Genomic DNA, 27,847 nt, shown 5'->3' on the forward strand with positions numbered 1-27,847 from the left:
TTACATTTTCCAAGTTTTATTTTAATACATGTATTACGGTTATCACAGGTGCATACAGAATATGTGAAATGGAAATAATACATATCCATGTACATATAACAAACACATGTACATGTAAAACTATACAAACACATCATACACAATTTAAATAGACAAGAGTGCACTATTATTGCACAGGGTTATTGAATCATTCAGAATATATAAAAGAAGGTAAATGGAATATTTTTTCCTCTTCTTTTTGTTGAATTAATTAATACAGACTGTACAAGTATAATTTCTATATCATAATAATCACTAATATTATGTAACAAGTCCGTGAAATGTAGATAAATGTATATAAAATGCAAAAATAAAATGTATATGATTCTAAATTAGCAAATGCTAATACATAAATTAGGTGAAAATATTGTGGATATATTGTGAGAACATAAGACCCCGAAATGGGAAAGTAAAAGATAGTTAAAGAGAGAGAGAGAGAGACAGAGACAGAGAGAGAGAGAGAGAGAGAGAGAGAGAAGGGGAGAGAGAGGGGGAGAAAGGGTACATATTAAAACAAAGTGTGAGGGAGAAAGATGAATAAACGGCACACATGTCATTGAGAGAGAGAGAGAGAGAGAGAGAGAGAGAGAGAATAAAGACACAAAAGGAGACAGATAGAAGACATGAGAATCATGAGAATCAAGAGAGGGACAGATTGAAGAAAAAAAGAGGAATAATTCACATAGACCCATCACTAGAGGAAAAACATTTGGAATACAGATGATGGTCTGCAGAATATAAACTCTATTTGATCTTTGCTGAACCCAGGAGAATGCTGTATGCTCATAATATAAGGATCTACATGATGATCAGTGAGCTGTGCACCAACAGAGCAATAAGGACAGTAAACTTTGTATAACTTCACTCATTTTCTTGTGGTCAATAAAAATACAATACTTTCAGAATATGGCCTAGCTGTGAAGTTGAAGAGATCAAATTGATGTCAAACATAGTCATAAATTCATAATCCTGTAAAATAGAATCAATTTGATGAAAGAACACTCCTGATCCTTTGCAAGGGATGTTTGCATATCACTGCCAACATTTATAACTGGATTAGTTCTTATGGGACTGCCAAATGCCCGTCAACATATGTTAGGCATAACTGCAAACTATTTTTTTTTGTGCTCAGTGTAAGATGTTGGGCAAGACAGGGCTTTTTGCATAGAGGGTAAGTATCACCAACACCATATCATATCTTCTACACTTCAACATACTGAGGTGATAACACTATTATAGCTCCTTAATCTCCTTAGCTGTAGTTTTAGCTTACACAACTTGAACAGTAGAAAACCTTGATTTCAATATATCCAACATATTGATGAACCTAACAAGCCATATAAGGGTATATTCTGTTTGTGTTTATCCTATTGTTTATATTATCCTCAAGCAACCTACCCACATACATACATGCATAGAAGGGAACCAAGCCAAAGAAATCTGACCAGTGATTATCCTCTATGGCGCCATCAAGCTTGTATCATTTAATCAAAGTCTTGTTTTCTAGTGTACAACTGTACATCTTGATATATATTATTATTTCATGATTTATAATTGATGAAAACACTTTTTTTATTTCAAGAAGACTTTGTCCCCTCTCCCCCCCCCCCCAAAAAAAAGGTGTGATAGATACCACTGCATAACTGAAAGTATTAAGTACAGCAGAAGCATCTCCAAAAACAAGAATCTTTCACTTTTCTCTCTCCATCACTGAGCTTGATTTTACTCAGGATAAAAAAAAAAACAATCAAAAAGTTAATAACAATAATAACATGCCATAGTTATAAAGTGCATATTGCAACCATGTCTTTTATGCAATGTTAGGATTAAGAATCTTTCAAACCAACACTCTCAGGAGACATAGCCCTCAGATGACCACTATAATAATAATAATAAGAATGGTGTCTTCTTATATACCGCACATGTCCGTCACGTTGTGACACTCAAGGCGCTGCCCCGATTATTACCCTATAACCTCCTCTGGTTTCACCGTGCCTTCTACCATTGTTATCTGTAGGCTAGAAGAGGTTTGAATGTTGCATTATTAAGAACAGAGCTCAGAATTTCAGCCAAAAGTCAATCTTTTGGATAAAGATTTCTTGTTAAGGACTGATATGTCTTAAATGCAATGTACAAACTATTTCGTCTTCAAATAAAACCAGCTCCAAAAGGAAAGTTCTCACTATAGAATCTTCTTATGAGCTAAGTTGAAAGTTCTTCAAGAAATCCTGGATGTAATAGTGGGCCACAGCAGTGGAATGAACATCTACTGATGCGCTTCAGTATTCATAGATGAGGAGTACGATGTGAGTTAACTGAGATGCAATACCCATCTATAAGAACACTTGCATCCCTGTATTCAACCCTTAATGGCACCATACATGTAGTCTACACTCAAGAATGCTTCCACTTCATTAAGTTCATTTATTTGCAGCGTTAGCTTGTCTTACATGAAGACTGTTTTACATACAGCATCAGCCCACCGGTACCTCACATCAAAACATCTTCTTCTTAGCTGCTGTGTATCGCTCCATGTACTGAAAAGGAAAGAACATAGAAAGACAAATTATAACATAATAAATACACTGTAGATCTAACATATACATTTAAAATCATTTATGATAAGCTGTGGGTCAGAGGACTCCTTAATGGAATGAAAAATAATCCTTGTTATATCAGCTCAAGAAAACCCTCATATGGGAGATATGAAAGCAGTAAATATGATCTAGATTAACCTATCAATTCACATGCCCTATTTGTCTCAAGTACAACAAACTGTTCAATATAAGGTAGAACAGGTTAAAAGAATTTCCATTCATACATTTCATAGTACAAGTAATATTCCATTGACATGAAGTTGTGTTTGGAAATAGTCTGCATAAATCAGAGCGCATGATAGAGACATGGGCAGCCTTGTAGGGGATGTTGTATAATGCAAACGCAGCTAATTATGAATTCACATCTCAGCAAGTTGGATTAGGATTAGACTGAGTTAAGAGGTCACATATGATGTAGAGAGCTCTTGATGCCACGGATTGGTTGTAATCAAACACATATGGATTGTCTGTTACACATGGCTTTCATTCTACAGCAGCTCAATTGAAGTAGGATGTTGAACATGTAAAAATACCCATAGGAAGTGAAAAGCAAACAAGATTACTAGTAGTCCCTTCTCCGAAATTAAAGGTTATGTCTATAATAATGCTAATAGATTTCTCCTGAAAATGAATCAAATTGTGCTATAATAATATCAGAAATTGATTGAAAGTTTAAAGCTGTAAGTTAATCACTTAATGATTTTTGAAGATTTGTTTTGTGTCTCCTATTATGAGTTGTATACACCATTATGGAAGAAACATTTCACAGAGCTTGTTTGTTCATTTTGGATAGAATTGATCGTACATTCGTTGACTAGTACCTTTAAGATGGCCTTCAAGACAGTGATGGTATATAGCAGGGGCGGATCCACGTAGCGATTTTTTTGACCCAGGCCCCCTCCCCCAGCCCCCCAAAATGATAAAAAAATAGGATAATAATGTAAAGTTAACCTTTTTTAAAACTAAAAACAAAAGCGCTCCCCCCCAAAAAATTTATTCACCGACCGGCTGAGTCGGCGGTAAATTTTTCGTCAAAAACTCGATCAAAAAAAAAAGTGCTCCCCCCCCCGCTTATTCGCCGACCGGCTGAGTCAGCGCTAAATTTTGTATTAAGATTTCGCTTCCCCCCCCCCTTGTCGCCGGCCGGATCCTCTGTAGGCGCGGATCCGGGGGGGGGGGGGGGGGGGGGGGGGGGGGGGGCTGACGGTTCAACAACATATTTAAAAAAAAAAAAAAAATTCTCACAAATTAGGCCCCAAAATCAAAAATAGTGGTTTTACCAATCCCCTCCCCCCGCTTCTTCACCTGCTGGCTGAGTCTGCGTAAAATATTTCCTGAAAAATTGGACAAAAAAAGTGCCTCCTACCCCCCCCCCCTCTTATTCACCGGTGGCTGAGTCGCAACTAATATTTTCTCACGGATTGGGCCCCCCCTCTTCCCGCCGGCTGGATCCGCCACTGGTATATAGAGCAACTTGACACTAGAGGAAATCTCAAATCTCAATCAATTACCAGTCAACTTCAAATGACAAACCTGATGATAAATCATCTCTGACATTACAGACCGATGTCCAAATTATGGGCAAGCTAAGAGATTGCAATCACACATGTTTACACAGTTTACCAGAAACATTCTCAAATTAATTTAGTTTTGATGAAAATCGAATGTGAGGAAGTATGTTTCATTCAGGTGAATGAGGTGATGAAAGAGATTCTCAAAATCAAATTCTAAGACATTTACTTTTTCATCCATTCTGATATGAACATCCTTTAAAAAAAAAATCCCATCCTATAAAATATGGTTTACAAATCAACCATCAAACAGAAATTGAATGAAACTGATTGTAGAGCTTTACACCTCATAAGAAAGTAAAATGAAAGTCAATCTGAAATGCTATGTTGCTAACATTATCAATAATTTGTTTGGGTACTCTTCTAGTCTTCAATAAAGTATTGCTCCTATCATTAGTCAAAGACTACATGCGATAGAAGAGTTTGTGTCTAAGAATTAAGTGCATGTACTAGTATTCAGCTCTGTATAGACAGTACTACATGTATCTCAAGTTACTGTTTATAGAATTAAAAAAATGTGATTTAAGTTTAACCTAGGAATCTGAAAAAATGTCTATTAAACTTACAAGAGTTGGAACATGTTTCATACCAGATAAAAGAAATTAATTTAGATATCATTGACTTCAGTGGTATATTAGCTAATACCATGCTGTGAACTCCAATGATATACAGGTACGGTACATGTACTGTAAGGGCTGAATACATCCATTATTTTTGTTTCTTAACAAAAACAAAATAAAGCAATGTATCTTCTCTTTAATTTATGACCTTTGGATTAGAGTTTTGATTCTTTGAAGTGCATGATGGTGAGTTGATTAGTGTATGTATGTAAAAGAGCTTAGTCAGTCAGAGTGTGACTGGATGAGGAAATCATTGCCACATCAAGTGTAGATAGGTTTCCTCTGTTCTACTAGCAGAAATCCTCTCACCTTTTCATATCCGTCAATCTCCTGGAACTTTTTCATCTCAAAGAGGTTTCCATCAAGAGCTAGTAGCGAGACATGTGAGTCTGTGAGTAACTTGGTTGGTAGAGCATTGATGTGAAGACAATTCTCTTCTAATCTCAACACCTTCAGTCTAGGGCACTGGGATACACACTCAGATATCGTTGAGATCTGCAGACAACAAAAGTAGGAACATTCAACATTTACTTGATGCAATTTCTAGAACATGCTTAACCAGGGGTGCCTAAAGAGATTAATGATAAAGGCAATAAAAATAGAAAAATGCAATAAGAAAATAAGATGTAATCTCGGTTATGTTTTTTATACAGATTCCTGCTAAAAGGTCTGTTTTACTTTAAATTTATTGTAACTTGTCATAAAGAACAAGAAAATCTTACAGCAGTTTTGAATTGTGGTTGTCCTCATCAGTATCTTAAAATTTGGTTCATAAACTTATTTGTACCTACATGTAGCTCCATATGAATATTAAATGAGGAAGGTATTATATAGCAATAAAACAATGATACCTTTACATAACAATAATAGTAATATTAATAAAAGAAATAATAATAATATAATGATGATGACATTAGTGAACATAATAATAATAATAATAACAATAATAATGATAGTAATAAGACTATATCAATTATAATAATGCAATACATCATTGATACTTGTAAAAACTTATCATCATTCCACCTCACTTGGTATAAATGTATATTATTTTCGATGCATGACTTTATCTTTGTTTTAATGCTTTGTTTTTGTTTTCTGTCAACTCAAAGATTGTTTGATTGAATTTTTGTATGAGTGTTTATGTTATATATGTGTAACTACATGTATATACCATGTAACTCAACGAATTTCCATTGTTAAATGGACAATAAATATGAACCTTATGAACCTTAACTTAGATTACCCAGGGCATGATAGAGTCTGGGCACTTCCGCACACATGTAATAATAATAATAATAATAATAACAACATTTATAATGCGCACATATCCACCCCAAGAGATGCTCAAGGCATTTTGATGATGATAACAGATATACTCATATTTTTCTTGTTGTGATAGTTTTGTTCTGACAGATAAATTATTTGAAAACAGATAATCCCAAAATGGCTGAGTGAAATGGTCTGGTAGAATAGAAGTGAAAAATGCAAGCTGAAAACAATTTTTATTATATTTTTTTATTTTGTTCTTAGTTTTTGCTATAAATTTGGCATAATCATCTCTCACCGATCTAAAAAAAAAACACAAGCTAAAGATGCCCCATGTTAAAGCCTGAATATCTTGACAAAAGTCATCTGGCAATTCAGAAACTCAATACTGATGGACATGTAGAAATGATAATTGAAAGGAAAGCAGCAACTGAATTGATTCAGGATCTGAACAGGTATATCTGTTTTAAGAAATCAATCATGTCATATGAAATTTGATTTAGAGGAAAGTGAATTAAGATGAGGTTTGAGTTGATTGTGATGGTCTTTGTCAGAGCTTCAATCTGATTGCTCTTATATTCCAGTTTCCTTGATCACATCACACAGTTTGCAAATCCTCTTCTTCCTTACTTTTCTCAAGAGAAAAATGAATGTTTCCAGCCAAAACCAAGGATAGGATAAATCTCCCAATCATATAGTACATGTACATATCAGCTTACAGTTTATGGATAGAGATCACATTTCTTGTTACAAATACAGCACTAAAATTCAGAAATATTAACTGACAAAGAGAAGGCACTTGAGTAAGAAGCCAATAAGAGGTCACGGAAAGGGTACCATCTTCTGTACATGTACAAAGATTGGCTCAAACATCAATATTCCTTTGCATATAAAGGTTTAATGCTTTATTGCAGAACAGAGTACAAAGGTTTCTGAACAAAAACAAAGTATATGAGGCAGAGGCAAATTATATCATACAGGGTAGCAAGGGGGAGAAGCACCCACCCATGATGTCCCCCATGGTGGTTGTAAGGAGTGGTTTATGGGCCATACAGGTTTATAGCAAGGGGGAGGGGGTAAGCACCCACTCATAATGTCCCCTATGGTGGTTGTAGGGAGTGGTATATGGGCCATACAGGTTAGCAAGGGGGAGGGGGTAAGCACCCACCCATAATGCCCCCATGGTGGTTGTAAGGAGTGGTATATGGGCCATACAGGTTAGCAAGGGGGAGGGGGTAAGCACCCACCCATAATGCCCCCATGGTGGTTGTAAGGAGTGGTATATGGGCCATACAGGTTAGCAAGGGGGAGGGGGGGGGGGGAGGGGGTAAGCACCCACCCATGATGTCCCCCATGGTGGTTGTAAGGGGTGGTTGTAAGGAGTGGTATATGGGTCATACAGGATAGCAATAGTAGTCCCTAGAGACAGCAGACATCCTCCCTAGACCAAGGAATACTAGTCAAGTTCAAGGTACAACGAGAGCAACACATATCAGCCAAACTTCCGATTACTTGTGACATACACAACCATTATCAGGATGTAGGCAGGACAGAACTGGATTGACCACGATGTCAGATCACGGGCGGGTGGGAGCACCAATCATACAACTGACTACTCACAGAAATGAAGGGAAAAGATTTGAGAGAAAGGGTGCGAGTACAGGAGAGAGAGAGAGAGAGAGAGAGAGAGAGAGAGAGAGGGGGGGGGGGGGAGAGGGGGGGGGGGGCTGGGGAGGGAAAGGAAGTGAATCAGAAACAGATAGATAGTCAAAGTGTAAGAGATAATGATGTTAGAGGAAAGAATAGAAGGGGAGAGAAGGAAGAGAGAGGAGAGGAGGAAAATAGAAGTAAGAAGCAATCAAATTGAACACAATCAGGAAGAGAAGAATCTTCAGATTCATCTCTTCCTAATCCAGAGCATTTCATCTGTCATAAAAAAAACTCAATTTCCTTACTTATCAAGGTCATAATGTGGTGTAATACAAACAAGGTTTTTTAAAAATATAAAAACCTATAGCAGGTCATAAAACTGAATACAAACAGCATCTGATGAAAAACATCTCATTTGAAGCATCTGAACAAACAACATCATTTCCCTTTCCTTTCACTGGAATCTATCTTAGGTAATGAAAGTACAATCGCTGTGGAAAGTGACATTTCCACCAAAAGTCCTGTTCTTCCAATCAATGAGTGAAACTATTGTTTCTATTCTAATTTTAGTGACTAAGTACACACATTACCCCCAGTTTCAGGCTAATCAATTGTTATTGCGTTTGGTTCAATACACTCACATGACTGCAATTAAAATGGTATGGGAATCTATTGTTAGATGAACTTTGTTTAGACGTGGTGAAATAAAAGAGGTTAACAAGTTTCCGGTTGTACCACAAATTGCACACAATGCCTGGTTCACATTTATCATACAAATTCAAACACTGAAAGCATTTTTTCTCTCCATCTATTATGAAGTATAGAGCTGTTTACTTTGAGATATATATATGCAACTTTATCATTGCATTTTTACATGAATAGCCAATTTCGAAACAATACCCAACATGTAAAATTGTGATTCAAGAGCATTACATATCATCTAATATTACCATCATGATTACCATCATGATTATCAGCATATAAGAAAGAAAAGGTAACCCTGGATATTGACTTTGATTGACCATGTAATCTCAGCAAGTTTTTTTTGCTGATTAGATTCCTAGGTTGTTTTGGTCAAGTAGAGCTTCTAGAGTTTAGAAATGACCAGACAGGACAGGGGCAGGATTTGGCCATTTCATACTGGCCTTTCTAAAGTTCATTATGACAGGTCAAAACACAACCAATATTATCTGATACCGATAGATTGATTGAATCCTGATCTCATCCTGGCTGTGGTCCACTCTCAATTCATGCCACTTCCTTTCAGCACAAGGACATATTCTATGTTTAAATTAACAATATATTCTGCCAGATATGATTACATTAATACCCCCTTTCATACTTTGAGGGCATTAGCAGAACGGAGATTGAACTAAGCCCCCCAAAACAACCCTGACCTAAAATTCATTCTGTCTCAAACACCCATCAACATTTATTCAAAAAGACAGAAATAGAAAGTTTCCAACCTAATGATTACCATATTTCTATTTCTTTGTTTATAGCATGTTTATCCTGGTGTTCCATTTACCTTCAAAACAAATCAACGTCATATGAAGAGTAATGAGGTATGCATAGGATAAATCATGAGCTGCATTTCTAAAGGATATCAGTGATTGTTCAATTTTGTACAATCCAGGAACCACCTCAGTACATTGCATAGCATTCTTCAGGATGAAGAAAAATGCATAATGTTTTCTGTATACAGTGTCATCAGCCTTTGACTCTTTAGTTTATCAACCTTCTAGTATTTGTGTGATATTCATTAACTCATTTTGGTATATTCTTTGTTTTTGTTTTTTATAATTTTAATGATGAAAATACAAGATAAAAGATTGTTCACGAGAATGGAAGAACTACACATGACATGACTTTGGTTCTTGTTACATGGTGTGTTTAAGGGAGAGCCTAAGGATAAGGTGAGCAAGTAGAATATAGAAGAATCAAAGAGGAGATGGCTAGAGAGTGCAGGAAAGGACAGAATGCTTGTTGAACCTGGGCATATTTGGTTAGAAGGGATATAGAATGAAGGAGCAGTAGGATGGTATAAGGCTGCGTTCAACCAACACTTTTTCACCCTAGAATCACGGTTTTCAAAGACGCTTAGTTTAAAACACATTTGCGTTCAAATGATTTTTTGTTGGTCGTAAAAATAAACGTGTTTAAAAACACAAACATGAAATGCTGAAAAAGATGCGTTTTGTATCGTGATTCTGATTGCTAAAATTCGCTTGAACGAATGGAAATCTCAATCATGATTCAATGACGTCATTATCGTGGCCTGTTTCGGTTTGACCGACAGTTGACCGTATTAAACACAGACAGAAAGCACGCGGCCAAGTTGAACTGCACAGTGTGATGAGCAGATGGCTGGGCTTGAAATGAGCGAGAATCAGCGTTGATGAAAATTCGATTGAACGCTCTCCCGCAGTAACCATGTTTTTAACAGCGTTTTGAATTGTGATTCATGTTTGTGATTCTAGCTTCAAAAAATTACTTGAACGCACCCTTAAAGGAGAAAGGGTTAAAGCAGGGATTTGCCATTCAGACTCCCTGGTGAAAGATTATAACAAAGGCCAAAGATGGATGAAAGATGAGAGGAGAAATGGGAAGGGAAGATGGTACTAATGAATGTACATGAAGACAGATGGAAGAAAGGATGGTTAGAAGCAAATAGGGCGTGTTCATGCTCAACTTTTTCTGGCCAGAATCAGGCATCTGTTACGCGTTTAGTTTAAAACACGGTTGCGTCCATGCTCACTTTTGTAGAATCATCGAAAAACGGCGATCACGCCGATCGTAAACTCACAAAAAGATGTGTTTACAATTTGTAAATGCGTTTAAATGGGGTCAACGCACTGACCTCTAGTGGGTCTACGTAGCATGCACAGTGTAGGTTGCGAATCCAGCTACAAGGCCAATTAAGGCCACACAGGGAGAATTGCCTGGAGGAGCCAGAGAAGTAAGCATAAACAGTACACCGTGGAACTGCGATTACGATGAGCGTTAACGATGAGCGTTTCAGATCGCTCATTCTACCTTCAAAATCAAGCATAAACGCAGCCATAGACTGGTATAATGAGGGAGAGAGGAAGTGGAGGAGAAAGGGCAACTAAGGAGGGTAAAAAAGAAACAGGGAGGAGAGGATAATGTGAAGTAGGATCTTAAAAACTTGTTTCCTCTCCAAGACAGCTGACAAACACTGTAGGATCTGTACACTTTATGAAGGTCATAGTATGAAATATTAATTAGTAGATGGCAAGAGGCCATAAAGATGTCCTGTTATGAGAGAGAGAAGTACAGTTGGTATGAGAAGGAGGAGATTAATTTGACCTTGGCAGTAAGGACACATATAAGAAGCTTGTTGTGTATAGCTTCGTTTAGTCCAGCTGGGAAATCAACCTTCTCTTGGATGACAACAATCCAATCAGTGCTGATATCTCTTTTACCTGATGGGCGTAATACCAGTACCCTAGTTTAGAAGTTATAACCAGCCTGGTCTAGTTTGAGTTGTTATTCTACCAGACTACCATGGCTTCTTATTCAACTCTTCCTTCAAATTACTTCAATCTTCCTCATATATTAATTGTCTTACTTTGTTAAACAACACGCAGTATCAAAGCAAGCTTATTCTACATTCTTAAATGCTTTTATTCCAATCTAGTACAGTGTACTTGCGTTGTGTAATAAAAGTGCATTAAAACACTGATGCATATCAAGCAATCTAATCACTGATATTACACAATAATAATAATAATAACAATAAAAATAAAAACAGGGCTCATACAGCGCTTACCACTGAAGTCTCTAAGCTCTAAGCAATGACTGTGTGTGTACCAGTATCAATGTATTTCAGGAGAGTATGGAAATAATGAGAAAAGGTAAACTTCATACGAGAAGATACGGCAATAATTGAAATGGAGAGGAGTGGAGAGAGTTCAATGACCTACAGGTACATCATGTACTGTACATGTGCTAATATACATTGTTACAAATTCACTCAGTAATTAACCTTACTAATGGGGAATGTAGATAGACTAGTATGTAAGCATTGTTGATTTTTAATATTAATAGATTGTGATCTACACAACTTTCAAGTTTAATAATGAATAAGAGTTTGGGGTAACATGAGTTTGTGATCGACAGACAAGGTGATGCCATCTATGAAATTCATTTATTTGATGCACAATTGTACAACTCATGGAAATATCAACCAATGTACAGTATCAATTAATCTTGTATGTAAAAATTAGTCTCTAATAGAACTAAACAGCTTGTTAACACTCACAATGCTCTTTATTTCCACTAGCAGCCTAGCACCGGCCATCCTCTAGCCAATATCTTAAAGTGTTTATACCTTGGCCAACATGACTCAAGCTCAGTACAAATTATGATGTCAACTTTGGTTGTCATTTTGGCGATTCTCAAAATTGTAAATCTCATTAACAGATAGGCTGATGGGGAATCCTGGTTACAATTATAGACTGTGATGACTTTAACAAGTTTGATTGAATCTACACACAAAGCATGTCTGTGTCTTTTCCATTTCCGTTCCATGATGATGGAGTGAGCTGGAGTGTAGATTGAACTCTGGTTCTAGACTCATCATACCTTACCATCTAGTACTGGTAGATGGAATCGTTTAAAGGTGGATAGAGGCCAACATCACAATATACCCCTCTTCCTTATAACAAAATGCGTTCTTTATGATTCAACATTAGAAGTGAAATTATTTGATGACAACACATTAGATACAAAAACTGCAGGCATGATTTGCCTGGTCATTTCAAACCAACTATTAAAACTTGTCTCACTCTCTCTTTCTCATGTCAAGTATCTTTTCCCAATTTCAACAACAAAATCATTTAAATCCTTACCCCAGTGCATGTGTGTCTTTTGACTAAGCATCTAAATCCTTGCCCCATGCAGTGCATGTGTGTCTTTTGACTAGGCATCTAAATACAGATGCCTCCAACTACCCAGGTGTAGTTTATGGGTACGGAGCAGAAACATCTTGTAAATGCACTATGCGCTGAGTTAGATGCCTCAAAATCTAAACCCAGGGAAATTACTTCTCATATATGCAATGCAAATATTTCCTAATACATGTACAACCCACTAAGAAATATTAGACCTACTATTGTCTATGCTTAGATTCGAGTGTGGGTGGATGTCGTGTTGACATCACTAAAAAAATTTGTAAGATTGAAAATGAAAGATTTATTACCTGATTTTGGTTGAGATTGATTTCAATAGTTTGGATAGTCTGACAGCCATCAGGTAACTCTGTAATGAGGTTCTTCGATAGATCCAGCACATCTAGATGTCTAAGAGCCCCTATGTCCGTAGGAAAGTTCTTGATCTGATTGCCAGATAGATGAAGAGCTTTTAGAGAGGATAGTGTAGTGATTGATGATGGGATACACGTCAAACGGTTTCCACACAAGTACAGTGTATCAAGCTTCTTTAATGTAAAGAACTCTTCCGGAAAGTGAGCTAGAGATACAAAAGATAAAAGCAAAATAAGTCATGAAAAAAAAATTTGTTGTAAGTGGTTCATCCAAACAAAACATGTGAACATACTACACAAAAGGCTATTCATCATCCATAATTGAATATTTGAAGCAAAATATTTATTTGAGTTCAGGTTTAAGCTTCCATAATCTAGTAAACACTGTGAACATGATTATTTGAGAATCAAAACCGTTTGAGTTCATGAGGAGGAGGCACGGGTGGACAATTATTGTATCAAAAGTATTATCCTTTGTTCAAGTCAAAATGTAACGTACAGTACCAAGAATAAGTTTTACAATATCTACTGTTAAAGTTGTACACAATTTATTTGTAATGCCCTTAACTTATCTACCCTTTAGAGACTGTCAATACAATATTAGCAAATATCTACAAATAGTAATGTATGTTAGGTGGACATTGTTCAAAGAGCATTATGTAATTTTCGTCCATTCAACAAAAACAAAACAAAATATTTGGCTAAAAAGCAGATTTACAGCTGGAACAGTTACAATTTGTGACTTTGCAAGATGATAAATTCAAAAGGAATTAACAATTTGAAAGCAGTAAGACTCAGGACATTGTGCAGGGCCTATGCAGAAACATACAGAGAAAGAAGTGACCTAAAATGTTGAATGTCTACAGGCAACAAACAAAGTAAAATGCTGTTAAAGTCATGAAGGACCTGAGCACACGAGAGAAATCAAGCTGTAAATGAAATCAATGCAGTCTAATGACGAGTTGAGTGATATGATAATTACTATGCGATGCCAGCCATAACTTTTAGCTTACCAAATCTGATTACCAATGCAGATTGAGATTAACTTGTTACATTGCATTTCATGAAAACAAAACATATCCATCTGCTGCAATCTGCAGAATTTGTTGAAAGAATGCAGTGAATAAAATATTAATTTCTACCATTGTGAATTAGATTATCTCTGTGTGTCATACTTCAATTAGAATGTTATTATCCATTACAATACAACAAGAAAGACATTTATTACATTGAAATATATATGCATGATCCATGTAAAGTATTGAAATGAAAGGAACAGTCATGAAAAATTGTACATATATGGAAGTGATAAGGATTGGTAATATTATTTTCTTCTTTAGTGTTCATATCACCTGCTTCACCTAGACTAGAAATGAAGATTAATGTCTTGCAGAAGAATTATGCATGGGATTGAACCTATGACCTTCCGATCTTCAATGTTTCACCTCACTGACTTAGAAATCTCTATCATTTCTTCTGCTGAATTTTACTTATACTGTTTTCACACTGGCAATATTTTGCTTAACCCCGTACTATAGGTGGGGTTAAGGGGGGGGGGGGGGTCTTAGCCCCACCTATAGTAGGGGATTAAGCCTATTCCACTTTCTGTTCAGACTGGTTTTTACCAAAGTGGGCTAAAGTTGGCTAACCCCACCTATAGTACGGGGTTAACTAACCCTGCAAAATAGCAGGGCTAACTCCGCAATTGTGGTGCTAAGCAAATGAATGAGAACAGAAACGACAAATAGTCCGGTACTACGCAATGGAGTGTATCGCAGCTGGCCTGTATGTCCAATCATAACATACACGATATCTGGGGTTAACGAAATGCAGTGAGAACAGCGGAGTTTTCTTATTCCGGAATAGGCGCTAGTACGGGCTAAAGACAGCGTGTGTGAAACTGAAAAGCCAAAAAAATAGTCCGGGGTTAAGGATAGCACGGGGCTAAGCAAAGTACGGGGTTAAGCAAAACCAGTGTGAAAAGAGTATAAGGGTACTATCTTCAATCAAGCAATTAAAAGATAGTAAGATTTGTTTTTAGACACTGCCTATCTCTTTGAAAAATACATTACAAAAACCAGAAAGGATACTTTCATAACTATGAATTAATCTTCATGATATCATTCTGTAGATTGAATTCATCTTTGGTTTTCCATGTATACACATCTTTTGCACAAATTTAATATTTGAAGGAAACCATTAATAAATGATTTCATTGCTTAGAAACAGATCCATTCCTTTTGGAATGTAAAGCTCAATCAATCAAGCTTGTCATGATAATCAATTCAGAATGATATGAGTATATAAAACTACGGGGAATCAGTGTCATGAAGTAATTGATGTGATTTACGTTTACTACTAATATCTGAGAAAACCTTTACATCCTGCGAGTCTTTCCAGAAATCTCTACATAGGCCTTTAGTAATCAATCATCACGAGGCAACTTTTCGGAGTAAAACATTGGCTGATATGAGGGTTACAATAAGATACCTTCTTGCTAAGATATTTCCCTCCCATTTTGCACCGATCAAATTATCAAATATTTCTTAGGAGTGATCTTGACCTTTGACCCATGACCTAGTATGGGTAGGAAGGTCATGGCTCAAATTGCTCGACCTGTCAATCAAACACTCCAAACAGGGTCAGAGGTCACATAATCAAAACAATTGTGGTTACAATCAAAAAACGAAAATGCACTCATGACTCGCTTATCATAGTATCTGTCCCTATTTCAACACTTGAGTTTACCTAGATATCAAATTACTTCAGACCCTGGCACCATTCTAGCTAGCAAACTATATAGGCCTACATGGCTTTTTATACACAGGTAATCAAAGCAACTATTCTTTACAGGTACAATTTAACTTTATACTTCTGCACTTTGATTTGAATCAATTCCATATTGTTAGAAATGAATATCAAAAGTAAAACATACACATAAAAGCTGCATGCCTTGAATCACTAATAACAAAGACCTATGACCTTTTAATATTAAGTTTTGATGCTAATGTTGCAACACACAATGAATTGATGCTGTAGTTATTTGCAAATTTCATTTGATCGACAAACAGGTACATTTCAAGTAGTATTCTTGGCTATTTTATTGGGCATGTCATTTAATTGTAAGACTACTTTTAATTCCATGCAAAAATTACAGAGATCTTGTGCCTGCAACAACTCTAGGGAGTAATTCAAATTTTAAAACAAATGAACATGTACATACTAAATGTTTTATTTGTCATTATTTGTTTGTTATTTATTCATTTTTCTTTAAGAGAATTTTCGCATATTTTTCAAATACTAACAAGATCAGTTTAGTAATATAATTAATGCACTGTCAAAAAAGAAAATTAAATTGTAACATGAACATAAGAGGATCATTAGAGGCTGTTAACATAGTATTCAATACTTATAGAGCCAAAGTAGACATATTTTGCTTACTACTAAAGGAAGATTTTCTTTCTCATTTAATTAATTTAAACAACAACAATGCAACTGTTATTTGATTACAGCGACATAAGATACATGTACATTCTTTCTGGAATTGTACAATATCCAATTTCTAGCACCTCCATATGAAGCGCAATAGATGGATGAAATATAATTCATCATTCTTTATGCCCAAAGTTCAAGGCTATGTTGTTTATCACAACATCCATCATCTTAACATGTCTTTAGCTTGTCATGTTTATTTCAGGTTTGGTATACCCATCACTTGACAAGAACTTCAACTTGGGTAGATGTACTTTGCCAGTGGCTAGCTCTAGAGGGATGCTACATACCAAGCAAGGAATTAGATAAATTTGATATTCTTACAATATTCAACATTTTCCTGTCACATGTCAAGAAAAAAACAGAGGTAGATCATAAACGACACATTTGTGAAGGTCTGGTGAATGCTTATCTTGTATTTAAAAAAGTGAGACAGTTGAGATTTGTATTCAGAGTGTACATTCAAAGAGGTCTTTGAACTTTACAGACAAGTAATTTGGAAGAGTTTACTGGCCATGGAGGTACTGAACTCTCAATATCACACTTTGTAAAATCTTCTAAATAGAATGTTTAATAACACTAATGCTGCTTATTGCTTGGCTGATATGCTTCTGTGATTGTGCTCACTATAAATATCTTTCTATATGCAGTTAGATTTGAAGCAAATTATTGTGCCTTTAAATAGGAGTATGCCAATGAGGTGAATTCCTTCATTTCAATGAGAGACGTTGAGGTTCTATTCTTAGGAGTTTTCTTCAAGGAATGCACCAAGTGATGAGAGTGAAATACCTTGGCATTAAGTCTTTAGAGTGTAAACGAGGTAGAATTGATGTAGGAGCCAGGATTCTCACACCTAGCCATCTATAGCAATTAGATCTAGTTAGCCGGTTTGCTTGCGTGCGATGTAGCCATGCTGTGAAGGGTTGAGTCTACATACATCTGTTCTGGTTATCACCTCCTATACATGTAGTAAGACAAGATGTCTTCACACATTGCCTGACGTTCTCTGACATATAAGATTCTTAATCTCATCATAAACAAAAAGCATAACAAGTTTGGTAAGTTTCAGACATGCAGCCAGCTCATTCTCCATGTCATTTCAGAAACGTGAGAGGAAGTTGAGCCTGAAGTCTCAAACCTCACAAGCCTTGGCTTCTCACTCTCTTTCAGCTTCTTTCAGCTTCTTTCAAAAAGGTTGAACATAGGTCACAATTATAGCTCCACATGGAATTTTCAAAAATATACATGAATGCAAACAAACTAAAATTTATATTATATGATATACATGTAGGCCTATAATTTAATAGGCTCATCATTTATTATCCACACAACTTAAAGCTGCTGTGGAATAGCAAGTGGAATACAATATTCATGGTCTTGTTAAAACCTAAATTTTGAATTTTAAGACTTTTATTTATAAAAAAAAAAGCCATAACCTCCCATGCACCTTCATCCCATGAAAATAATTTAGAAGCTTCACTTTAAAGGGATTATTTAACAATGTTAAATCTGAGATACACGGCCCTACCTGTTATCAGTGTCTGTAATATGGTGTAATATTGAAGCCCTAAAATAATTGCGCTTCGAAATGATCAAAAAGTGCCTCAAAAAAGTAAAAATCTTTGAGTGACCGGTTTTACCATACTCATTTTCCCCAATAGACTGTAGTGTTATGAAAACCGTTTGGCAAACGGTTTTCAAAATTTGTAATTTCAATCATAAATATCTTGATAATCAGACAGGCGATGGGCTTGTAAAATTCAATGGCTTCCTGACTGACCTAAAGGTTTATAATTATCATTGCAGCATGAGTTAAATCCAGAATCTTGTTTCAGAATCTGACACAAAGTTACCGGATCCCTTTAATGAGAATTTGACTTTTAAGTTACAACTATTGAATGTGTCTGAAAATATGTTTAAAAAGACCTATTTTTACATCAAGTTGCTAGACGTGTATGCTCTCTCTCTCTCTCTTCTACTGTTGTTGCGTTGAATATCAATGTCTAGCATGGGTAAAGTTTGTTTGCCTAATGCTTGCTGTGAACATGTCAACCAGGTGCAAACTAATTGAGTTACTCTAGCTCACCTCCCATCTAACAGGCACAACTCATGTCAATGCTTATCACAATTCCCTTCTTAAACTTTTACCGATTGTCTTCATAGGAAGAAGAAATATTTATTATGAAAATATGCAGACTCTGTAAATATGCATGTCTGCACAAGTAGATGAAATATGTGTACATTCACACTCACCAAGTCTATTTGAATTAGCTGTGAAGCTTCTTAAGTGCTGAAATGTACCAATAGCTGGAGGAAGAGAAGGCAGTTTGTTGTCTGAGAGGTCCAATGTTCGTAGATTGGACACTAATCTTAGCAGGTCTCCAGGGAACTAAGAAGATCAAAAAAGAAGGACAAGATTAATACAACTTGCACGCTATCTCAATTATACCTGTTAGACTCAACTAAAAATTTGGCACAGTATCAGTCGGGTAACAGCAACTTTTTATAATCTTTTTTTCTTCAACATGCAAATAAAAAAAGGGGCACACACCCCCTAAAAAGCTTACAAGTACTCGGTTGAAATCATTGTCAATGGTAATATTCTGCAGTGATCTTCAGTCAGATCTTCAAATATGTATGTTTGTCCTCATTGGAACCTTCAGGCTTTGTCAAATAAAAATTAATTGCTTGGAAAATACAATGAAATTCTATCCAAAAGAAGAAAAGTACATCCCGATGGGGGAAGCGGTTTTCCTGATCCCCTGTAAACATGTATTTTCAGCACTGTTTCTAAGCCATCAGACATTTTTCTTCTTCTTCTATAGAACGCACTTGAAAACATGAAGGAAAACATAGTTTTTTAGTTGTGTAAATGCTCTAATGGACTAAGACTGCATTCTAAACCTGACAATTACACATAATTTGACTATGACACAAGAAGGAATAACAAACAAAAATGGATGCAAAAATTGAAACATCAAATGAAAACATATCATACAAAACTCAATCCCTGGAACAAAATAAGCCTGAACTTATTTGTTTCTCATAGTTGTAGGACAATGGTAAATAAAATATAAGCCTACTTGTGGTAAATGATAGCAACACTTTTTGTCAATTTGACACATTTGACAATGATTTCCATAAACACATATAATTCTAACACATCATGGAGCTGGAACAACATTATATTTGAGAGACCTTTATTGCATCTTTATTGCATAAATCATGCAATAATAGTAAACCAATATATTATGTCTGATGAGTCAGTATGATTACAAGCCCAAGAACTATTTAATATTGACAAAAATCATGAACTTTTGACCCGGTATTTATCATTGAGCTCAAAGGGCTATTTCATTGCCAACTAAAAACGCAATTAGTCGATGCCAATCAAGCACTAAGCTTCAAACAGAAATGAATGCCAACAAAAAACTTTTTGAAGGCCTGTTTAAAAATCCCCTCAAATTTCCTGCATAACTTGATGTATGAAAGGGCTGTTTCAACCACAAATCCATCCCGGTTAAGAGCTCCCTAGACATCTGACACGATCCTAAGGGATCAAAATAAACATAGACTAAAATGGCACAGAAAAACTATGAAAGGATAATATTTGGTAAAAACTCTATGGTAAGTAAGGAAACACCAATTTAAATACAAGCAGTGGAGCTTCACTTCAAACTAAGAATTAAAAAACAAAAACAATATGACTTGTTATCTTTCAAGAATGAAACATCGTGATAAAGTTTAGGCCAACCAAATGTGGTCAGTAGTGGCAAAGTGGCAAAACATGGCAAAAACTTGTCAGAAATGCTTAGCAGGGTATTCTGAAAATCACAATATACATTAGATCTAAAATACAGAAAAACATGGAGTAACATTGCTAGAAGACTATGCAGGTGGTCTGGATATACATGTACGTTAGTATGAGCTTATTACTCATGACCTCACATCTACTTTATAATTTATTTAGTAGATGGCATCTATATATGCAGTCATATTTTTGTTATTCTGTTAGACTTTATTTTCTTTTAACCAGACATCAAGATTTTATTTGGAAAGCAAGATTTAGAAATCAATCTTATGCACAGTTTTAGTGACATCAAGTCAAAAGTTACAATTGCATTGGAATCGTGCATTCATTGTCCTACTTTATAAGTTATGAAACTTACAAGTGATGTTATATCGGTACACCATACATATTCAACAAGTTCTGAATTCATTCAGCTTCAGTTCATATTATACAATACCTTTCAAAAAGACAATAATAGTCAGATCTTTGGAAAATGGCATTCAATTTACCCCCCCCCCCCAAAAAAAAAAAAAAAAAAAAAAAAATGTACACACGTTTGTTATCCTCTCAGTTTGACTATTACACTTTCTTTCATCCTTCATTGTTTGTTGTGTGTGTCATTTGGGACTTGTAGCTTTAGCAGGTTTAACCTCTCTTGATGTACATTACATGGAAAGCCCTAGATACAACCAATTATCTTACTCTCATTTGCACGCATAAATACATTGGCCATAATCAACCAAAAGAGGGTAGTATTTCACTTCTGACAAAAGGATCTCCATATTCAATTCACAAACTTACATGATAAATATGTGTAAAATTCAAAGTAAGCATGCTTCTAAAACCTTCTTGAGCTTAAAGTGTACCATCAAAAATATACCATTACTATCAAGACTATTTTACTCATAGAAATCAATCATTAATGCTATGGTCACATTACCCAAAAGTAGCCTGCCCGGCCACCAAGCGGCAGCCGCCCAGGCACCGCTTGTTTTTAAGGCATCGCTCGGTCGCTGCTGAAGTTTTAGCGCGGAGTTAAAATTCGGGCGGCGCCTGCTCACTTTCACTCGCCGTCCAAACTACGCTCGGTGACCGGGCGGTCACCGCCCGGGCTCCGACCTAATCAAGCGTTCAGTCAAGCGATTTAGGTAAAAAATCGAAGCCGCTAGGTCAAAGGCTGTCGAGCAGTCGCCGCCCGGTGACCGCTGGGAGATCAGTCTGTCACTGGGTGGCGAGTCCAAAATTGGTCGGCAGCCTTTGACCTAGCGGCTTCGATTTTTGACCTAAATTCACTCGGCGGCGAACACCGAGCGTATTTTGGAGCCCCGCTGATCACTGGCCAGCCGCGTGCAATATCTTTAAAATCAGCCGGCGGCCGGTGGTAGACTGCTTGGGAATCGGTGGGCCACCGGTCGGTCACCGCACAGAAAAACTCCGCGATTTCGCCCAGTTTTGACCTAAAATCGACCGGCGACCGACGGGAAATCGACAGGGCACCGCCCAGGCATCGCTGGGGCTCTACAGCCTGCTCGACTTATTAGTAGTATTAGTAGTAGTAGCAAGCTTGAGTAGTAGTAGCTGGAGCGCTGTATAAATGGCAGCTAGGCTAAACATAATGCAAATACGATCAATTTTAAGAACTTCTCAATCTTGAAGGCTAATCCCTCTCCAAAAATAATTTGCTTTTAATAGATCTATACAGTGCATCCCAGAAAAAACGAAACCGAGAATTATCAATGTTTTATCATAACTTAGTCACATTTATAATCAATAAATGACACATATTTGGAAGGCTTAGACCTCCTCTTTCATCTGATGCAACTCATACGATGCATATTTTATGCATGAGTTATTTAAATCAATTTGAAGAGAGGAAACCAAAAAGTCACTTGGCGGACGGTATCTGAATTTCAAAGAGAAAATCACATTTCTAGATAGTTGAGTTTCTGTCCTTTCGTATGACACCTCAATCAGCAAAAATGAGCAAGGAATGACAAAGTTCTGTTTGTTTAAAGTAGTGCTTGCATTTCCATAATTTTATCAAACGAATTCGTTTTCACTGGCTGCCTGCCGTAGAAACAAGCAGAATTGACAACAGACTTGACTTGGTTTCGTTGACAATCAGCCATGCATGAAGTCTTTCGTTTACGGCTGATTGTCATTGAAACGGAGTTAAGTCCTTTGTCAACAGCATGAAAAATGCATGATATGAGATAGATCAAATGAAGAGGAGGATCTAAGTTTTCCAAATATGTGTCATTTATCAATTATAATTTTGATTAAAGGTAAAGACCAGGATTGGAAACGCCCCAATTTCAAAAAATGAAATGGAAGCTCTTATAACCAATCATGTGAAAGAATATGTTTTGACTAATACATGATGATAAAAAATTTCCCGGGAAACCACCTACTAATTGATATATTTGGTAAATTAGTTTATCTATTAGTATGTGAGAGATAAACGCACGTGTTGTGCACGTGTCGTGCACGTGTGCGTGGTCCCATATACATCTTTCTGTGTACAGTGCTTGTAACTTTACGAAGACTGGGCCAAATTTCTTATCATTTTGATGATTCCAGAACCTTGCAGTACACACCAATACTTATATGCTAGATGATCAACCTCTTCTGATCGATTCCACAACATTTCTTTCCCAATGCAGTCGCATGACCATAACTGGTCTATATTTTTTAGTTATGATAAAACATCGATAGATCTCGGTTTTGTTTTTTCTGGGACGCACTGTACAGAAAAACAAGAGAAACATGGCAAAATGAATTTTAGTGAAATAGTATATTTAATAAGGAAGTTATGATTTTGTTTTAAGTATGAAAAACTATGATTTAGTAAAATCCCTTAACAAATTGCCAATTTGAAGAATTGGATAATTTTTTTCTGAATATTGTATATTCATAATCATTGATTTTTATATAAAAAGTTTATAAAAATTCACAATTTTCATGATTTAACTGAAGACGAAAATTTCTGCATCCACACAAAATAACTGGTGTGAGGTGTGAGGATGCTGGTGGAAAAGGACATTTATATTATCAATATATAAAAAAAACAATTAGGGGAAACTGAGGCAATGACGTCACAGACTTATGCGCGAGTTGCCAATTTGTATCATGATTTTCAAAATTCTTCATGTCATTAAACATTCATTTCTTTCTTATAAGTTATCCGATTTAAAAAAAAAACAATTAGTGGAAACTGAGGCAATGACGTCACAGACTTATGCGCGAGTTGCCAATTTGTATCGTGATTTTCAAAATTCTTCATGTCATTAAACATTCATTTCTTTCTTATAAGTTATCCGATTTTGCTCAAACTGTTTTCGATTGGTTTTGTCTGATTTTTCTGCTTATATTAAAATGAATAATTTTTGGAGTGGACTTACCTTTTAACAAGATCAACAGGAAAGATTCTTAAGGTTGCTGTTACTGGTCTCAGATATTATATTGAAATAAATATTACTGTATTTTAGGTCGTTTCCGTGTTAAACGTACTTTTAAACTATTAGTTTTTATTGCAATGCTGCATCTGTGTTTCACTATTGTTTTATTCTCTGTGATTCTATTAAACCATGTGAGTGTGTCACAGTGGTCTGTTTAGACTTCTACTGTATGTATCACTACTGACTAGTCACTGATTCCAATTTTTGTTTTGCTAATAAATAACAATCTAAATTTCAGTAAATAATCCTCATGTTGATGTTGTCCTCCTTATTTATTATGTCCTTCTCATGAATCTCAAGTTCTGACTCAGAGTTGGGCTCTGCCTCCACCTCATCTTCCTCTTCTTCTTCCTGCTCTCCATTATCTTGACTGCTGCTGTCTCTACCATTACTTTTCCTATAACCAGGATGACGACTGCTGCTATAATAAAGTAGCCAGGCTTTCACGGCTTGCTGCGTCTCATAATGTTACATACTACATGATGACCGACAGGCGAGTATGATTTTCAAGTCATGATTGAATAATACAGACTTAGACAACAGGTTTTTTTCACAATATTTATTATGAAAACAAGGTAAAATACACTGGTAAACCATGTTTACAACAATATGATTACACATCAACGTTGTAGTGCAATAGTACAGTTCCTCTTCTAATATTTTCTATCATTTTCTATCATATCCAACTGGCGCATTTTTCACGGCAAACACTTGCGCCTGGCCGTCTAGTTTTAGATGACTTACGGGCGCAATTGGTGGCTCTATGAGCGCAAATTTGCGCCTTATGCCTGCCTATATCAAGGCTTGACTCAAACGCTGGGTAGTGGTTCTACCGTTTTCGGCACAACTCACATTTATATGGCTGTGTGTACATTATCATCTTTGCTTGACAGCTGCAACTGCCTTCTTCTGGGAGCTCCAGAGGATTCAAAACTCTGCAGCTCGCTTAGTGTCAAGAGTGAAGAGGTCTCAACACATAACACCTATCTTGAGAGATCTACACTGGTTTCCAGTTCAGTTACGGATCCGCTACAAGTTCATTCTAATCGTTTCCAAAGCTCTCCATGGCATGTGTCCAGAGTACATCTCAGATTTGCTCACACCGTAATCCTACCAAGGCGTCTGTGGTCATCTTCCCAACACCTTCTCACTCTCAATCATAGAGCCACAAAAACCTATGGTGACAGGGCATTTGCATTTGGTGAACCAAATCTTTGGAACATTCTCCCAGTGTGGCTACACTCCATGACTGATGTTGAAGTTTTTAAGAGAGCGTTGAAACTCACCTTTCTGACAAATGTTTCCAGTAATTATGTAAACATTGTACATTGTAAAGCACTTTGAGAGGGCTTGCAGTCCTGAAATGCGCTACAAAAGAGCGAACTATTATTATTATTGTTATGACATACCCGGTACTGGTACCTACATGTATTTGTATATTCTGACAACGTATTCTGAAAACGTACACTGAGTAGATTCGTCGCTGTTTTCACGAAGTGACGGTAGTGAAAAAAAATTGCATTCACTTTGCGTTACGATTTTCCTCGCTACCGTCACTTCGTGAAAACAAGGACGAATTATTCAATGCATGGTGTAAGCTCCTTAGTTTGTACCACTAAACTCAAACATTCTCGGTCGCCAGCGCACGAGGCAATATTTGCGTGCAAGACGGTGTGAACATACCGACATGCATATGTGTGTAGTGCAAACAGCCTACCGCCTTCATATGACCTTGCTATTGCACCATGTATTACGCTTATTTCGAATCATCGGGTCGTTGCTTCGGGTCCGGTCGTTGCGTTACCCGACCTCTTGTGAAAACATGTCCCTCTATTCATGAAATGTCGGGGATAAAGTTTTTGAAATACGATGTATACCCTTCTCATTTACAATAATTTGTGAAAATCCTTTGGTAAATCTATGAAAGTTCGCGTGATCTTATGCTTTCTTTTCACAAAAGTTGGTGTAACGTGCCCACCTGATGATTCCAAAGCCATGTATTATGTGGGTATTCAATGCAAGCATGCATATTTGCCCTCATATTCTTGAAGTTACATTCGTAATTTCATACAGATGGTGTGATATGTGAAATGATTATGATTTTCTTGCAATATTTGGTAGCTATGGGACTCCAACTCTTCAACTATTGCTCCCCATAAAGTTTTGGTTTTAAATGAACATACCATCCATGGGCCCACACATAGCTGCATTACTATCCTGGCTGTGTACCGTATTAAAAACTGTTTTGACAACCTCTATTGATTCTCAACATTTCAAACACCACTGTACAAAACTTAACTGAGTTCACTCAAAAAGCGATTGCAATGTGAAAGAAACGTTATGGAATCAATCAGAAAAGGTTGATCATCTATCTTATTAGTATTGGTGTGTAATGTAAGGTTCTGGAATCATCAAAATGATAAGAAATTTGGCCCAGTCTTGGTAAAGCTACAAGCACTGTAAACAGAAAGACGTATATGGGACTACACAAACATGTTGTATAAAAAAATGTGTCCTGATTTGTATGTTACATGCCATATTTAGAATATTAAGGCATTTGAACAGCCATGCTTTTCAGGGAACATTTTTTATCTGATGCTCTTCCACACTTGCATAATACAATGATAACGCTCACTCATTATTTTTTCACCTCTTCCCAAAACTCAACCTTCTCTAAGAGTAGAGGTCAATAAGCAATATCTATGCTTTGCTGGAGTGCCGTGGCCGTATAACTTACAGTAGACAATTCAACAACGTGTACGTACAACGACTGTACAAGCTAAGGAGCTTATCTCAACTAAACTTGTATGAACATACATCATCATCATCATCATCATCATCTTCATCACCATCATCAGTCATCCACGTAGAACTTTGAGCATTGAGCGCTGTACAGTGAGTTTACGCGCTCCCATTGGCTGATCTGCTGGAGTAGCTTCGAATTTAAGTGAGAGAGGGCCTACTTATTTATTTCATTGTGTTTCTTTTTATTTACTGATTTAATTCTTATAATCGTCTGATCTGCAAGACTACGTAAAAAGAAGTTTCAATTTTGATTATTTCAATGTATAAAACAACATTTCTTTTCCTTTAACATTTTAGCGACTGATGTGAAAAGCGGTGGGGCTTTTCTCGAATGGGTGCGTTAAACTCACCACACCGCGCCGCACCCTTTCGACGCCAAATAGAGAGTTTGACTGTAATATCATGATTTTGGTATTGCATTAAAAGGAAAATCGCAAGCTTTCTCCTCACACCAATATCTTATAACATTCACTTGAGTGAATGGGAGACTGTGATAGCCAATAAGAAGGGCCCTTGTCGGCGCCAATTCGCCGAGGTCAGATGAACGTTATGCACATGCGCTAAATGTAAGCTAAAGTTCTACGTATCATCATCATCATCCTCACTAACTCCAGGAAGCTCCGACGTCGAAGGCCATCGGCGTCGGAGCTTCCTGGAGTTACATCCTCACCATCAATTGTTATCACATCATCCGCATCAATATTTCAATATAAAAAAATGGACAAATTGGATGACTGAGTGAATGACCAATGTCAACGAGGAAAAAAAGTTTTAAGTGCTCATTCAGATACTGGATAGACCTAATCTTATTTTCAATATTTACTGGACATTTCGCTTACCAAACAAGACTCTCGAGCTCTCCGTAGGAAAATCGGAGGGGGTTTCTTTGGTTTTCAGATCACGCTTCGATTTCTTACACAAATTGCAATACGTGGGACATGATTATACAAAATTATGATCATCCAAAGTTCTCTTACCTCTGTTAGGCCCATATTACACAGCTGACATACGCCAGTTTTTTCTGCATTCTGAATGTGAGGTTTTATTGAATTGCCCATTTTTAATAGCTATGACAGCTGAATAAATATGGTTCAGAAATGGCAATATTTCACAAAATTATTTCTGAGAACTGTACTTCCTGTCGCGTTCTTACCAACAGATGGCGATATGTTGAATGTACGGTACTGATTATAAAGGTTAATATTTGATGAATTAGAGCTCTAGGTTTTTGTATTTTTTTAGAATCAGACTTTAAAGGTACTATGTCCC

General features: G+C 36.5%; 1 protein-coding gene across 1 annotated transcript; it reads right to left on the reverse strand.

Moving 5' to 3' along the window:
- Nucleotides 1-27,789, reverse strand: LOC577678 (leucine-rich repeat-containing protein 57). Its single transcript, XM_777893.5, has 5 exons — nt 27,556-27,789; nt 18,779-18,914; nt 12,971-13,239; nt 5,137-5,322; nt 1-2,576 (listed from the first exon to the last, which is right to left on the reverse strand). The coding sequence occupies exons 1-5, from the start codon at nt 27,634-27,636 to the stop codon at nt 2,535-2,537; spliced, it is 714 nt and encodes a 237-aa protein (XP_782986.4). The 5' UTR covers nt 27,637-27,789; the 3' UTR covers nt 1-2,534.
- Between the last annotated feature and the right edge of the window lie 58 nt (nt 27,790-27,847).

Source organism: Strongylocentrotus purpuratus, unplaced genomic scaffold, assembly GCF_000002235.5.
Source record: "Strongylocentrotus purpuratus isolate Spur 01 unplaced genomic scaffold, Spur_5.0 spur5_scaffold_5, whole genome shotgun sequence".
NCBI lineage: Eukaryota > Metazoa > Echinodermata > Echinoidea > Camarodonta > Strongylocentrotidae > Strongylocentrotus > Strongylocentrotus purpuratus.

Coding starts and splice junctions, on each gene's coding strand:
- LOC577678 (XM_777893.5), bottom strand. CDS start 27,636: ATGGGCAATTCAATAAAACCTCACATTCAGAATGCAGAAAAAACTGGC. Junction 18,915..27,555: donor GTAATATGGGCCTAACAGAG/GTAAGAGAACTT, acceptor TGATCTTCTTAG/TTCCCTGGAGACCTGCTAAG. Junction 2,577..5,136: donor AGATTGACGGATATGAAAAG/GTGAGAGGATTT, acceptor TTTCCTTTTCAG/TACATGGAGCGATACACAGC.